This window comes from Oryctolagus cuniculus, chromosome X (assembly GCF_051225735.1).
Source record: "Oryctolagus cuniculus isolate XC-2025 breed Fujian yellow rabbit chromosome X, ASM5122573v1, whole genome shotgun sequence".
Classification (NCBI taxonomy): Eukaryota; Metazoa; Chordata; class Mammalia; order Lagomorpha; family Leporidae; genus Oryctolagus; species Oryctolagus cuniculus.
This window is the reverse complement of record NC_142888.1, coordinates 106,781,229-106,798,006: the sequence shown is the minus strand read 5'-3', so window position 1 is coordinate 106,798,006 and position 16,778 is coordinate 106,781,229. Positions and strand designations below refer to the sequence as shown.

Genomic DNA, 16,778 nt, shown 5'->3' with positions numbered 1-16,778 from the left:
AGTAGGATCAGAGGCAGGGTGACTTGTTGCACAGAGTCTACAGATCATTAATTTTTAGGCAGATTTGCAAATAAGGATAGCACACGCTCTGTAAATAGCAGCTGTTGCCATCAGCCAAAGGGCAATATTTACACGAATCCTGTGGCAAGGTCTATTGACTAAGCATCACCCTTTGCAGCCAAATTCATATACTTGATAGCACTTTCAGCCATGTCATCTTGAAAAGGAAGGAACACATTATACATACATGGACAGCTGCCAACGTACAAATATGTTCTGTTCCTCCAATCAATTGCTAACTTTTTTTTTTTTTTGGAACTTGGAACTCATGGTCCTACAGAAAAGGTCTTAGAAAGGGATGTGGATTTTACAGATCTCACAAATGTGCACTTCGCTCACAATGTAAGTGAAATACTGCACACTGGTAATGAGTACTAGAGTGGCACAAAGTACCTACGCAAGCAGCAGCCCAATACACACCAATTAGTTCTTCAGCTTTTGTCCTTTGAAGCCCCAGGCAATGACAGGGAAACTCTAGCTTCCTTAGCTGTAGTTCTGGGAAAAAGACGTCCTCCATTACCGCTGCCTGTCCCTGTCTTGGGTCCTTGCCTGACAAGGGTCCTAGTCAAGCCAGTGGCATGCTACTTTCTATTGCAGCATCCTTGTCTTTCCACCTAAGAACCCTTTATCACTGAGCAGATAGCACAGATGCTGGGGAAAGGGTAGGGTGTCTAACTGAAGTCTCAGGTTCCTCTTTGGAGACACTTCAAATTCCGAATTCTGTAGTCCATTCGTGAATACATCTATACACTTTAATTTAAAAAAATCATATTTCAAATGATCCATTAGGTAACTTAATTCTGTCCCATTTTTTGACTGAAGTCGACGCTTCAAAAACACAAGCCACTTTTATACTAAGACACTCTGTCTCTTGGCTAGTACACATGTATACTTCAGGATAAGAAACATGGGCACTGGGTGGGAAAATCTAAAGTAAATGAGAACATAATGAACATCAAATCAGAACAAAGCTAGCACCACCAGCTTCTCCTTTCCTCTCTCATTAGCACACCCCTTCAGTTACTAGTTTCGTGTTCTCTGCCTCTTTTTCTCTATTCCAAGCCAGTTCTTGGACAGGATCTCAGACTAAGGTGGAAATGACCAATACTAGCTAAAAAAAAAAAAAAAGTCACAAGGTTTTTGCATGTATAGGATTTCAGGCTTTAAAACAAAAATAAATTTAGGGTATAATCTCTAAGAAAAAGGAGCAACTGTTGCTGCCCTGCTATTTGAAGAAATCACACCTCATTTCAGCTTGGTAATTTAAAAAAGCATGCTGAGGAAAATTAATCATGACTTCTTTTCACTTTGGAAAGTATTGGCTTCATTTTTGGAAACTGCAGGCTTTGTGGTGGTTGTTTGGCTTACTGTTTTGTCTTGTCCCTAATGATGGAAAATTAAAGGCTAGCACGTAAACCTAACCTGATCAAAATAAATGGCGAGGAGAAATAAAAGTTATAATACTGGTATTCAAAAATTACATTTGCATATTGTTGCACGCTTTACAAGTATTTTTACATGCACGCTTATGCTCGCTATTGGTGCTCAACTACTATCAAATAATAACGGGGATGCGAACATAACAAGAACCAACAAATCACAGTAATTCAGTTATTAACATTAGGTACCTACCATGTGTTGCCCCAGGTTCTGTGGAGGACCTTGACCTTGTCCCCCAGGAGTTTTAAAATTCAGTGGTGAAGGCAAAATAAGGTCTTTTGCCCACTGGCCTTCTGAGAGGTACGAGTTGAAATGCGTTGAAATACGTAAAACCCACGAGTGAGGTTTTGCCTTGTTAGTGAATGTTTGCAATCAAGATATTCAAAGAGCGCGTCTCTGGCAGAATTTAGGAAGGTGGGAAGAGCACCAGCAATCCAACTCCTTTAGAGACCTGGGAAAGGGCAGTCCCCGGAGGGGTTCCGGGCTTTGCAAACGGGGGAGAAAGCCTTCGGCTTACAGTTATATGCCCAGAAAAAGTTCTTTGTGCAAGAGGGGAGGGCGCCCCGAGGTACAAAGAGCAGATATATGGGAAAGTGGATTCCGTTTGCACACATTTGTGAGGGGAGCTCAAGCTCACTATTGGGGGCCTGTGGCAAAGGAGATTTTTAGGGGGTCGCGGGCTGCGGGTTCCCGCCTCCACCTAGTCCGCGCCTCTAGCTTAGGCAACAGTTGGTTGTGCGGGGCCGGCCCCGGGCTCTGGATGGGGAGGGGGAGTCTCGCGATCGTTGGGGGGGGGGGTGGGGGAAAGGGGGGAGGGTGACGGGGGGAGGCCATGACGTAGAGTGGGTGGACGGAAGTGGGGCAGGGTTGAGGGTTATTTAAAGAAGGGGGGCCGCGCGAAAGGGTTGGAAGCGGAGTGATTCCCCACCCCTGCTCCATCTAGCTCTTTCCAGTGCAGCCGCCGCCGCCACCGCCGCCGCCGCCGCCCAGGAGCCCTCATCCCCTTCCTCGTCCCCCTCCTCGTTCCCGCTCCAACGCCATGGAGCCGGACACCGCCGCAGTGGCAGCCACCGTGGCAGCGGTTGATGCGAACGCCACAGTCGTGATTGTGGAGGACGAGCAGCCGGGGCCGTCCACCTTTGAGGAGGGAGCGGCCGCCGCGGCCACCGAAGCCACCGCCAGCACAGAGAAGGGCGAGAAGAAGAAGGAGGTAAATAGGAAGGGGGTGTGTGTGTGTGTTTGTGTGGCGGACAAATCCTGTACAAGGTCCCTCTGAGGGGCCCCAAGCCCTGACCTTTGGGCGCCGACAGGTACCGACGGAGCTCGCCAGGGATGGGGGCGGCGGGCTCGTAGGGGGCGGCGGAACCGTCTCGCGTTCGCTCCCCTCCCCCTTTCCTTCTCGCCGCCGGGAGGGCGGGGGCGGGGCTGGCGCGCGGGCGGGCGCGGCGCGGGGTGCCCGTTATCCCAGGGCTTGGGGGGGCTTGGAGCCCCTCGACAACCCCCGATCCCCTCCACCTTCCTGGAACTGGGGTAACGGCTTGGGGGATGGGGCCGTGCGGGAAAAAGCCTCCGCCTCCCCGTCTCCCTTCGCTCGCTCCCTTGCTCGCTCCCTCGCTTACTCGCTCCCTCTCCCCCCCGCTTCCCGTCGGCCTCTGCCTGGGAAATCTGGGCCCTTCAATCCCACACTCGCGCTAACGGGGTTTGGCTGGGGCTTATTTCTGTAATTTGAATTTCAAGGTGTTAGAGGTGGAGGGGTGGAGGATGATAGGGAAGACATTTATTCCTTTGATTGGCAGTGTCGGGCTTTCGGTTGACAGAAAAAAAAATCATCCCTTGTTCGTTTGTTCCCCCTCTACTGAGGCGGGGGTGTCACCCCGAGAGAACGAGCTCTCCGCGTGGTACCCCCCCCCCCATCCAAACGCCAAATTGAGGAACCGCGGACGCTGGCTTAGGAAAATTTCCAACGTCTGCGCCCTCACCCTCGTCTGCCCCGCCCCCGATGGTATAGTGTTTCACTCCAGGGCCACCCAGATGGTCCCCCAATCCGGCCCCAAGCCTTCCAAGCTTCCGCCTCCTTGCCCTAGTAGGCGCTGCTCGCTCCTCGCTCTTGGACACATGCAGGTTTTTGTGTGTGTGTGTGTGTGTGTGTATGTGATTTCTTAAAATTTTTTTTAAAACCCAGCGTCGCGAAGATGAGCCGCTACTAACATACGTAAGGGGAGCGATCTCACATATATTAAAGCCAAATCCAGAAAATATGTATTAGTTCTATAAGGCATACTTCACATGGATTGAACATACAAATAAAACTATGAAATGCTTCAAAAATTGCTATAAAAATAGAATGGGGCATAAGGAGTTTTGATGGTTAATCAAATAGGAGAAACGATCGTTTATGGGTAGATTTTTTTCCCACTTATGAGTAGACATATCGCAATTAAAAACGGTGGGTGATTAAAATTATGCTTTACAGATCTCAAGTGGCTTTGTCTGAATCATTATATGATCCTATACGGCCAAATGAAAAGCTTTTGACGGAAATTAACACCTTTTGCCTTGAGTTAGAAAGTAATTTTAAATCCAGCACTTGCTTAAGTGACATATTTTACAGTTTCAAGGTTAATTAAGCAGAAAGACAATTGTAGTGCTGAGTGAAAGCCATAGAAAACATATGCATTTTAAAATCTATGCAGTACTTGGATCAGCACAGCAATATTCATGATGAAAGCTGGGCTGGTACCAACCATAATATAAGTCAAATGTTGGAAAATTCAGACTTGTGTCTAGGTGCCTTTTATTCGATAGACTGGGCAAGTGTAAGTGCTAACCTATTATTTTTTTTTTAGTATGGTTGTATAGGTTGTTGAATTTCCAGATTGTATAATTTTTTTGAATTGCAAAAAACCGGGAGGAAGGGTCAATAGTGAAACGTGTGTAAGCGCTGAGTTGTTGCCTATGTATTCAACTACTGTGTAGCCTCAGCAGAAATCACCCTCATGGTACTTCATTTGTCTGCTTAGACTAGGGGAATGAAGTACCACTTGGCAGGAATTTCCTGGTTATATGAAGTTTACTACTTTAAGTTTTCCTTAAAAATCTAAATATGTTACATATTTGACTTTTAAAAAAATTTATTTCTTTGAGAGGCAGAGTTAGAAAGAGAGAGAGAGGTTTTCCATCTGCTGGTTCACTCCCCTAATTGGCTGTAATGGCCAGAGCTGGGCCAATCCAAAGCCAGGAGCCAGGAGCTTCTTCCGGGTCTCCCACGTGGGTGCAGGGCACTAAGGACTTGGGCCATTTTCTGCTTTCCCAGGCCACAGCAGAGAGCTGGATTGGAAATGGAGCAGGCGGAACTCGAACCAGTGCCCATGTGGGATGCCAGCACCACAGGCAGTGGCTTTACCCACTATGCCACAGCGCCAGCCCATACCTTGACTTTAAGTAATGTACAAAAAAAAATTAACCTTTCATGAGCATCAGTTTTTGTACTCTGATGGTGATACAAAGCCTATTGAAATCCAGCGGGTTGTTTCCCTTCAGTTAAATAATAACTTTCCAGTTCTTCCAGTATTTTGTTGATTTTTAAAATATGTTTGTCTTGTCCCTCAGTTGCCAAGCTGTTAGCTATCATATTTTTTTAAAAAATGATTTGCTGATTTATTTAAGAGTTTCAGAGAGGGAGGGATCAACCTTTCATCTGCTGGTTCACTCCCCAAATGGTCACAACAGCCAGAGCTGGGCCAGACTGAAGCCAGGAGCCAGGAGCTTCTTCCAGGTCTCCCACATGGGTGCAGGGACTCAAGGACTTGGGCCATCCTCTGCTGCTTTCCTAGGCCATTAGCAGGGAGCTGGATCAGAAGTGGAGCAGCCAGGACTTGAACTGGTGCCCGTATGGGATGCTGACATTCCAGGTGTTGGCTTTACCCTCTAGGCCACATCACTTTTTATGCATTATCTCAGTTTCATCAGAAAAAAATTTGTTAGTTTATGACAAAGGATATATGTGTGACAAAACCATAAAACCATTTAAAAACCATTGTAAAGTGCAGAAATGGTGCCACAGCAGGGAGAGGGAAAGGATTACTCCTGAACACCAAGGATAAGGTGTGCTCCTGCAGTGACGTGCACATCTTAGTAGTGGGCGTCTGCTCTTCCTTCTTGCTGGCCTCAGTGGGCTTGCCTTCCTCTAGTAGTGTTTCCCATGTCATTTGTTGTTGCCTTGACTCTCTGTAGTATGGGAAGCCAGATTACCAAACTTGCTAGAATCGTATGTCCACTAAAAGAAAACAGGCTTCTGGATGAGAACATTTTCTCTTTTTTCATTTTTAAAAATTAATTTATTTGAAAGGCAGAGTTATAGAGAGGGTATTGATGTTCCATCTGCTGGTTCACTCCCCAAATCACCACCGTTTAGGGGCTGAGCCAGGCCAGAGCCAGGAATCTGGAATACCATCTGGGTCTCCCATGTGAGTGGCAGGGACACAAGGAGGTGAGCCATGTTTTGTTGCTTTCCCAGGCATATTAGCAGTATGCTGGATTAGAAGTGAAACAGCTGGGACTTGAACCCAGAACTTGAACCTGGAACTCATGGGATGCCAATGTCACAAGTGGCAGCTTAACCCACTGCTCCATAATGGTGGCCCCACGAGAGCATTTTTGTGAATGAGGTATATGAGATTTAGTGAATTGACTTGTACTTACTTGGTTTAAGTGACAACTAGATAACTTAACATTGTAGAAAATGGAGATTTTAGTTTTGGTAATGAAAATGTCAAGATAAAGGTCATGGTTTTTAAGATGAGATGTTGATGATCTTGTGTTGCATTCTTATGGCATCTAGGCTACTGAATGCTAACATCTGTAAGGAATCATTAAGATGTCTTAGTTATCTTTTTTCTTGTATGAGAAATGTATTTTTGAAAACATAAATGCATATATGTGTGTCAGTGGGTATATATGTGTGTATATGTGTGTGTGTGTGTATAAATGTGAAGATTTAGAAGACAGGTATTTTAAAATTTGTTGTGGAAGATTGTGCCAATTAAATTACACATAGTTTTTAATAGCACTGCTCAAGAGTAGGAATTTTAATTAGCATATAATTAAATTTTTATGATATCCTACTGCAAGGTAAGGAAAAAAGTAATGCATAAAACGTTTTTCTAAATAAACTAATTTTCTGTAAGTGAAGTTTACTTCCCACAGTATTAAATATATACCTGTGTATATGAGGTCAAGTAATTCTCACTGCTTTGAAATTTGAAAACTTAGACTTTATATAGCCTTTTGAGAAATGATAAAGGTTTAGATTTTGATACTTAATTTTTCTTGTGGCCCTGCAAATGAAATAAGATTTATAGTGCAGATGACTGAAAGTGTGGGTTTGAGGGGATCTTCAGCAGTTTTCTATTCCCATCCAACCAGGCTTACATTCACAACATATCACGTGAATGATCTACACATATGAGATGCTGTAAATCAAGATGGTTACTTGGTTGAGAGCACCTCAATGATACCTGATCAGAGATCCAAAGTAAGACTGTGGCTGGCATTAAGTTCCATAATCTTAGTTTGGATTTTCTCAAAGTAGAAACTTTAGTAAATATTGGAGGACATATGCATTAATTGTTAGGTGCATACTTTTCTTATGTTTAAGGTCACACAATCTGTTGATTTTTTGCTCTGTTTTCAGATTGGTTGACAAATCCATGATGAAATTGACAGAGCTTTTATAGTTTGTGTTTTGACTTGTGCAGGGACTCTGTTAAAACGGAAAAACTCTTGAATTTGCTCTTAATGGGTAGATTTTATATTTTCATTATTTTGTTTCTTGATTTCTTATAGAAGTTCTCTATTTGTGTTTGCAAATACAAACGGATCTTTACAAAGGATAGAACCATGATATAACCTCCCAGATAATTTCACTATTGTTAAGTTGCTGATTAATGTTAGTTTTCAGTAAATTGCAACTTGTAAAGCATCGAGGGTTAATAGTTAATAGCCCTGATAAACTGCTGCTACAGAGCATTTATGTACCATAGTTTAGGTTTTTTTCCCAGTTAGAGAAAATGTTCATGTCAAAAGTTTGAAGAACATTCTATTAAATTATTTTGAATATATATGATCACAATGAATTACATAAAACATTTAAATAGTCTAATTGGACTATGAAAACAATTTTAAAAAATATCTTTTCAGGGACAGAAACCACAGTCATTACTTCTGGAAGTCTGGCTTGTTTCTGTTACATAAAGAAGTGTTTCTGAGAATTAATATTTACTTTTCTTAAATTCCTTGGTTTGTGGTTGATAATATTAGACTGTTTTATATTTTTCAGTCCTTTTTTAATGGTTGCACATCTTCTTATGCTTTAAATTAAAAAGTATACGAGAAGACTCAGTGTTTCACTTCTTGGTTTTATTCTTCTTAATATAATTTCAAGACTTTTCAGATTTTTTTTCTGGTTGGACCTCAGGTGCAAGGAACAGGATTAATTGTAAGCCTTAATTCATAAATTCTGTCATCATTGGTCCATGCATGTCCCACATTGATTTACTTATTTACTTATTTTAATTACTCTTTGCTTTCTGAAAATGAGAACATTTTTTGACCAGTTTCAAGACCTTGCTTTGCAATTTGATGATACTTATTTCTTTGACGTTCTAGAAAAACATTTCTCCCTTTCAAGTCAAGCTTGGCATGAAAGCTTCTAAATCTGAAAAAGAGATGGACCCAGAGTATGAAGAGAAAATGGTAAATATACTCTTGGGTAGAATGGTGAATGTGTAGCTACTTTTTATAGAGGAGATTAAAACAAAAATGCATGTGTATGTATAACGCATAGAGAATCAGAGATTTTGGAACTGGAAAGTAATTTGCTATATAATCTATCACAAGAGTTTTGTTGAAAAATTAGTCTCACTTTTCAGAGGAGTAAATTGAGGATCAGAGGAACTGCATGGAATAGTTGATGTTATAAGCATATATCCTCATTCTTATTCAGTGTTTTTTACCCCATAATAAAGTGCATTATGCTCTAACCATTTTTTCTTCTTATTAAAAATATTTGTTAATTGCGGCCAGCATGGTGGCATAGTAGGTAAAGCCACTGACTGAGATGCTGGCATCCTGTATGGGTGTCAGTTTGACTCCAGGCTGCTCCACTTCCAATCCAGCTCCCTGCTAATGCGCCTGGGATATGCAATGGAAGGTGGCCCAAGTGCTTGGGTCCCTCTCTTTGTTTCTCCCTTTTTCTGTAACTCTTTCAAATAAAATAAAATAAAACTTAAAAAAAGATTTATTTATTTGAAAGCAGAATGAGAGAATGAGAGAGAGGGCAGGAGGGAGGGAAGGATATCTTCTATGTACGGGTTTACTCCCCAAATGGCCATAACCGCTGGGGCAAAGCCTGGAGCCAGGTGCTTCATCTGGGTCTCCCACGTGGGGTGCAGGGACCCAGGTACTTGGGCCATCTTCTGCTGCTTTCCCAGGTGCATCAGCAGGGAGCTGAATCAGAAGTGGAGCAACGGACACTCAAACTGGCACCCCATGGGATGCCAACATCACAGGCAGCAGCTTAACCTGTTGTGCCACAAAGTTGGCTCCTAATGTAAATATTTTATCCTTTAAGTGAATATATCAGTAGTAATATCAGTGTGGTTTTGTGACCTGAAACAAGTTGAGTCACAAGGCCAGACTGATACTTTTTTCTTTCTTCTTGCTTTGGATATAAAAGGTATCTCAAAAATTTCATGGGAAATGGAATTAAATGATTGTTTTAGTGCAAATCATTCTTGAAATACATACATAGTTTTTCCTAAATATTCATTTTCCAGAAACTGAAGACTCTTTGTATGAATGAATGCTACACATTAATGAAACACGTAATGTGATAATATACTTTCTTGAGGGAAGAATGCACATTTTACCTTAGTTATGCTGACATACCACTCTGCTCTATATTTAATTTTTAGTCACTAAACTTGGTACTTTTGCTTTAATTTTAACTGCACTTTTATACCCTTGGATCTTTCAAAAAGTTAATGGGTAGTTGAAACTCGGTTTTTTTTTTTTTCTTAAGAAGTTGTTTTGCCGTCGTATTATAAGTAGAGGTGAAATACTTTTTTTTGGTTGGTGATAGCTGCTTTACAAGCCTGTGTGTCGTAAGGTTTAAGGGCACATTCTATATAGACAATGTTGTAACAACTCTGAAAACAACATTCCAGTGAGGATAATATAAGATGGAAAGTTTCTGGCCTCTTTCCAACTAACGGTCTGAATATATCTGTCTAACTCTTGTATATATATTAATGAGCTCCTCTGTAAGTTTCTGGTGTTATTAAGTATGCATCCGTCATTAGCAATCAAGTATTCTCTACCCTGTGGTTAGAAAGTGACTTTGAATTTTAAAAGATCTGTATTTTTTCCTTTATCTAGAGTGGTGCGCATACCTTGAAAGTTTTTGTTGTTGTTGTTTGATTTAAAGAAACTTTTACTGCATTTGTTTGGTATAAGTTGAATGATGCTTTACAGCTGATTGAAGAATTAGAGTGTATATCAACCTTTAATAATTAATAAGTATTAACCATTTCTTATGTATGTGTGAGTATATATTTTTCTCTCAAATTTTGCTCACTTGGGGAGAATCTTTTGTATTACAAGCACAAAGTACCATTTTCAAGATCATTGTCATTGAGGAGAAGAATGTTACATTACTGTATCATGATATTGAAGATATTTTGAGAAATTACACTGTATGCTTTCAGTTATTTCCAGGTGCAGCTTCAATCTGAAAAATTTAGTTTACGGTATATATATAAACTCATAATAATTTCTATATTGGGGATATAGTATTATGCTTAATTTTGTTACTGTTTAGGAAAAGAAGAACAGTGCTTTTGGAAAAAAGTATTTGCTTTTTGATCTCAGCTGTTATTTATTTATTTTTTGAAAATCAGAGTTACAGAGAGGGAGAGGCAGAGGCAGAGAGAGAGAGAGAGAGATCTTCCATCTGCTGGTTCATTCTCCAAAAGGCTGAAATGGCCAGGGCTGGACTGATCTGAATCCAGGAGCTTCTTTCAGGTCTCCCGTGTGGGTGCAGTGACCTAAACACTTTGGTCATCTTCTGCTACCCTTCCCAGGAGCATTGGCTGGGAGCTGGATCAGAAGTGGAGCAGCTAGGACTCGAACTGGCACTCACATGGGATGTGGCACCACAGGTGGCAGCTTTACCTGTTATACCATGGTGCTGGCTCCGATCTCAGTTGTTTAAGAAGGGTACTTCTTATTGGGGCATTTACCAGATCTGTCAGATAATTTGGCTTCTATTTAAACTATTTGAAAGTTTTTTCATTCTGTTATCTATTAGCTGTGGAAGATTGGGCAAGTTTTTTTTTTTAAAGATATAATTATTTATTTGAAAGAGTTACATAGAGAAGGAGAAGCAGATTGAGAGAGAGAGAGAGAGAGCGTGCGAGCGAGCGAGAGCAAGAGAGGGAAAGGGGTCTTCCATCTGCTGGTCCACTCCCCAATTGGCTGCAAGGGCTAGAACTGAGCCGATCTGAAGCCAGGAGCCAGAAGCTTCTTCTGGGTCTTCCACGCAGGTGCAGGGGCCCAAGGACTTGGGCCATCTTCTGCTGCTTTCTCAGGCCACAGCAGAGAGCTGGATGGGAAGTGGAACAGCCGGAACTTGAACTGGCACCCATATGGGATGCTGGCACTGCAGGCAGTGTCTTTACCCACTATGCCACAGCACTGGCCCCAGGCAAGTTTTTTTGCCCTCCCTGTGCCTTAGTATTATCATCTGTGAAATGGAGATTATGCTAGTGACTACCTCATAGGTTTCCCAAGAGAATTAAACAGGTTAGTCTATTTGAAGTACTTAGAGCATAGTACAAAGTAAGTGTAGTGTAAGTGTTAAATAATATTGAACGACAAAAGGAAAACCTTTCCCTTTTTCTTTTGTTTTGCAAATTAGAAAACAGACAGAGCAAAGAGATTTGAATTTTTACTGAAGCAGACAGAACTTTTTGCACATTTCATTCAACCTTCAGCACAGAAATCTCCAACATCTCCTTTGAACATGAAATTGGGACGACCTCGAATGAAGAAAGATGAAAAACAGAGCTTAATTTCTGCTGGAGAGTATGTTGGCATCTCTCTCTGCTTCTTCTTCTGCCCATCCCTCCTTCTCCCTCCCCTCATGTGCTCCTTTCCTCTTCACTTAGTCTGTATAACTTCATATGATAGCAGTTAGTTTATTGCCAATGTAAATATGTTTGGGGGGCAATAATATTTTTTTTTTCTCACCAGAAGTCAATCAGTAAAACTACAGGCTGGTTCTACTCCATTCTTTATTTTTTTTAAAGCAATCTGATTTTTTTGGGGGGAGGAGTGTTTTTAAAGATGAATTTATTTGAAAGGCAGAGTTACAGAGAGAGAAGGTTCTTCCATCCACTGGTTCACTCCCCAAAACCCAGGGTTGTCCAGCCTGAAGCCAGGAGCTTGGAATTCCATCCAGGTCTCCCACATGGGTAGCAGGGCCCCCTTCCCAAGCACTTGGGCCATCAGCCTCTGCTTTCCCAGGTGTGTTACCAGGGAGCTGGACCAGAAGCCGAGCAATGGGACTCAAACCAGCATTCACATGGGATGCTGGCATTGCAGGCGGTGGCTTAATCCACTGTGCCACAACACCGGCCCCGGTTCTGCCCAATTCTACACTTCTAAGCCAGACCCTATATGTTTTACCCTTTTTCCATAAAAGGTAGTGACAGTGTATGTGAAATTAACTGATAGCACTGCAGTCAGGGTGAATATGGAAGTATTTCCTTTGTTATTCCAGTAACCGTCACAGGCGCACAGAACAAGAAGAGGATGAGGAGCTCCTGTCAGAGAGTCGGAAAACATCTCATGTGTGTGTGAGATTTGAGGTGTCCCCTTCCTGTAAGTCCTTCGTTGCTCATGTCCTTTCATCTGGTTTTAGAAAAAAATTTACTTGCGTGTTGCACGAAAATATGAGATGGCCTTGTTTTCTTTTGTCAGATGTGAAAGGAGGACCACTGAGAGATTATCAGATTCGAGGACTGAACTGGTTGATTTCCTTGTATGAAAATGGAGTCAATGGTATTTTGGCAGATGAAATGGTAAGGAATGGGTAGCTAAAAACACTCTCTCAGTTATCGGTGCTTTTTAATGTAATTGTGGAAAACCTGAGCTGACCTGGCCCCCTCATACATGGAGGCCTTATTTGGTTCTTAAAACATAAAAGGTATTTTTTAAAGTCTACAGTTGTTTCTTTAAGTAACCTCTAGAACATGAACATGAAGGCCACAAAATTCTGATGGAGATTTCCTCAGAAGCTACGAAAAACCCTCCTTGTGCTTTTATTTTGTTCTTGTTCACACGCTGGCTTCCAGGAAGCTCAGAGCCAAGTTGAATGCTAAAATGGAGCATCAGTGTAACCTTTAATGGTCTGCTCTTTGTGTCTTTTCCTATTCTTTACCTTCTAGTTCTTACTTTCCTTGGTGCCTCTTTATTTCTATTTTACCATTAATTTATGTTCCATGTTTTCATTGTAGGCCACCTGAAACATGTTTTCATTGTAGGCTACCTGACATCCTTTTGGGAATGAGGTGGGGTATATAAACCAAACAATAAATGAATGAATGAATGAATGAATGAGTGAATGCATGAATGAAAATTTCTCAATTTGTGAGTAATGAAAAAGTGAATAAATGGGATAAGGAACAATAAAAAACCATTGTTGAGTCTTGATACAGTGGAATATCAAGTTGGGTGGATTAAGAAACAAGATAAGGAATGGTGGACATGTAAATCAAATATTTGAAGCGAAAAAATAAGGCCATACAACATACAAATTCAGCAGGTAGGGGGGCAGATTTGTATTTTAAGCTTAAATTAATAAAATATGACTCAAGAGAGGGCAGGAAAATTTTTAGTTCTGTAAAGCTCAATGATACTCATAGTTATGACTCTAGAGTTATCACTGTTATCCTGAGGAGCCACATGATAATATGTGCTGTCCAGCATCTGCTATAATAGTCACTTGTGTAGATACTCATTGGCTGGGCAACTGTTAGGTTTGTGGTAGAGGAAGGATCCTTTAAATCAGGGGTGGGGAACTTTTCTTCTGCTAAGGACCATTTGGAGATTTATAACTTCATTTGGCAGCCATACAAAAATCATCAACTTAAAAATTAGGCTGCTATAGATTTATTGAAGTTTGAGTCCCGCCTGCTGTTGCCTTGGCAGGGCAAGACCACATGATTTTGAGGGCTTTTATATGGCCCACAAGCCTGACATTCCCTACCCCTGCTTTAAATCAAAGGTCTGTAGCCTCTTGTATTCACAAGGGGTCTTCAAAAAGTTCATGGAAAATGCATGTATTATAGAAAATCTATGCATGGATCTCAACATTTTTGCACCAGAATAAACTTATTTTTTAGATTCCATTTTCCATGAAGTTTTTTGAGTCATCCTTGTATGTGTTCTGGTTTGAGGACTACAGATAGCTCCGAGAGGGAGGAGCTTGGCTAATTGGGCAAATGGAAGACCAGGACTATTTGTCCAAGCATCTCTTGGCTGAAGCCTGTCTAAGCATAAAGGCTGTAAATATCCTTAATATTGAATTTATTCTGGCACCAGGTATGTTTTAATTACTGAAAAAGAGAAAGACACTTTAAGGAGTAAAGAAAATTTGGAAAAAATTTTAAATTCTGTTGCACAGAAATAACCACAGTGAACATTTTGGCATATTTCTTTTTAGTCTTTCTTCTGATTGTATTTATTTTTGCATTGTTGAAGTCATATAATACATCTAATCTAGTATTGTGATTTTTAAAATTCATATATATATTTTTTCATGTATTTATAGCATTTTGTGAAAATAATTACTTCATAATAATTCTAAGGAGGTGCCATAATTTCATTCAGCTCTTTTCTTATTGCTATTCTTTTGGCTTCCCTGGTGTATATTACTAATGATGCTGTAATGAGAATCTTGTAACTGAGTTTTTCTATATCACTCAGATGTTTTTTTCCATAGGATTCTTAGAAGTGGAATTACTGGGTTAGGCAGTGTAAACATTTTAAGGTTTTGAAACCCTGTAAAAATACTTTAAGATTAGGCTGATAAGAGGAAATGTATCCTTTGCTTAGTGATAAATGGTGTGAGGTCAAATACCAAGGATGTTTGTTGTTCGGTGATGGGGTTATAGGTGTTCAAGATACTATTTTTTTAAAAAGTCCACTGGACTAAGTGGTCACTAGGACCCTTTCTGATGGCAAAGTTATGTGCTTTTGTTGTTTTTAAGGTCTTTAAGATTGTAAGATGCAAATACAGAACCACAATCCCCTTGAGATGCATAGTCTGAATATTTATAATGTCTGGGTTGTAATAATATTGGGGACAATAGGAAAGACTCGTTATCTAAGCAGGTTTGCAAACAAAGTGTGTCTTTATGTAACAGAAGCACACGGAATGCTCAATTTTTCAACAAGTAGAAAAAATTATGGGGATTTCTTGCTCCTTTAGGAGTCAAAAATGTCCTAAATAGAAAGTTGTTTGTTGAATGACATCTTAAGTTCTTTCTTGTTTTTTGTGTTCACAGTAAGTACTGAATTGGAATGCTTATTTTCTTAAAAAAAAAAAAAAACAAACTAAAGCCTTTGTACTTTTCCTTGATAGGAATATGATATCCTATGTGAGTTAGTTGGCAAATATCTTTTATAATGTTTTTTTTATAAACTTGTTTTATTAAAGAAAGAACATTGATGCATTTTTCTGTTTGTGATGATAATGCAGGGCCTTGGTAAGACTTTACAAACCATTGCTTTGCTTGGTTACCTGAAACACTACCGAAACATTCCTGGACCTCACATGGTTTTAGTTCCAAAGTCTACTTTACACAACTGGATGAATGAATTTAAACGATGGGTCCCATCGCTCCGTGTTATTTGTTTCGTTGGAGACAAGGATGCAAGAGTAAGTGGCAATCAAGTTTAAAAAGGCAGACACAAGTAACGTTATTTTTGCAGTTAAGTTATGTACTACTGGTTTTAAAGACATTGAAGTTGATTTTTGTTGTTGCTAAATAATATTTAATTTGTGCTGATTCTAACTAAGTTAGGCCCTCTTGTAGGTGCTTTGCATATATTAATTAATTTAACAGAACACTCCTATGTGGTGTATGTATTACTTTTTAAAATAACAATCAATACATTGTTATGTTTCATCTGTATTGATTTTTAGCTTACTTGCTCATTAGCCTAAGCAGTTTTGAATCATACTTTTAAGTAACTTTAAAAAAATCTTATCTTTTTGACAGCATATCTTATGAGTGATTCCATCATTTATGCTATTTTGAAGCTAGATATATGTACAGATCTATGGCTTAAATTTTTTATTTTTAAATTTTTGACTTTCGACTTGGTAGATTTGCACACGTACACAAACGGAAGCTGTTGTATATGTACAGAGAACCTTGTGTTTTGTGTTTATGTATAGATACATCTTTCAGTTTGGCCTTTGAATAGAAAAATACATGTTTATATATCTTCTCAGATTATATTAGAAACTGAGCTTTTGAGAGGAGTATTTAAGTTATTTATTTGCCAATCTGGTAGTCTACAGTTATTTTTGGACTATGGAATTAATCTAAATTTAATAAATTATGCAAAATATCTAAAATGAATAATCAGCTTAGAGAGCATATTATTAAACTTTGTCTTTATTTTGCATACAGAGAACATAGTTTAAAGATTTATTCTATTTTTACATTTTAGATAGGTGATCAAAAGATATTCTCAAAGAATGGTAGCATAATGAATTATGTAATTTCCTCATCTTTTGGCTTGTAATTATGTAATTTTTTTGACATTCAACTTAGAAATAATTTAAATATTGAGAGAGAGGTGGGGAGAGAGAAATCTCCATCTGCTGGTTCATTTCCCTTATGGCTACAACAGCTGGGATTGTGCTAGGTCGAAGCCAGGAACCAGGAATTCCATTATGGTCTCCCATATGAGTGGCAGAGGCTCAAGTACTTGAGCTATCTTCTGCTGCCTTTTCAGTTGCATTAGCATGGAGCTAGATTGAAAATGGAGCAGGTGGGACTTGAACCAGTGCTCTGATATGGGATGCTGGTGTTACAACTGGTGGCTTAACCCACTGTGCCACAATGTTGGTCCCTAGGCTTATGTTTTCATCATGCCTCAGCAAAAATGTAAAACGTAAATCAGTAGCTTTCATCTGTATTATA

General features: G+C 40.1%; 1 protein-coding gene across 10 annotated transcripts in view; it reads left to right on the top strand.

The window, feature by feature from the left end:
• Window positions 1-2,314: 2,314 nt before the first annotated feature.
• The window catches only part of SMARCA1 (SNF2 related chromatin remodeling ATPase 1), a 100,827-nt gene continuing 86,363 nt past the window's right edge, over window positions 2,315-16,778 (top strand). For 8 of the 10 annotated variants that reach the window (XM_017349732.4, XM_070066460.2, XM_070066459.2 and 5 more), the window contains exons 1-6: window positions 2,315-2,710; window positions 8,167-8,253; window positions 11,477-11,643; window positions 12,341-12,441; window positions 12,541-12,641; window positions 15,323-15,502. In XM_017349732.4, coding sequence (XP_017205221.1) covers window positions 2,540-2,710; window positions 8,167-8,253; window positions 11,477-11,643; window positions 12,341-12,441; window positions 12,541-12,641; window positions 15,323-15,502 — 807 coding nt within the window. In that variant the 5' untranslated portion in view covers window positions 2,315-2,539. The remainder of the gene's footprint in view (window positions 2,711-8,166; window positions 8,254-11,476; window positions 11,644-12,340; window positions 12,442-12,540; window positions 12,642-15,322; window positions 15,503-16,778) is intronic. The other 2 variants (XM_070066461.2, XM_017349737.4) reach the window with 2 other exon arrangements.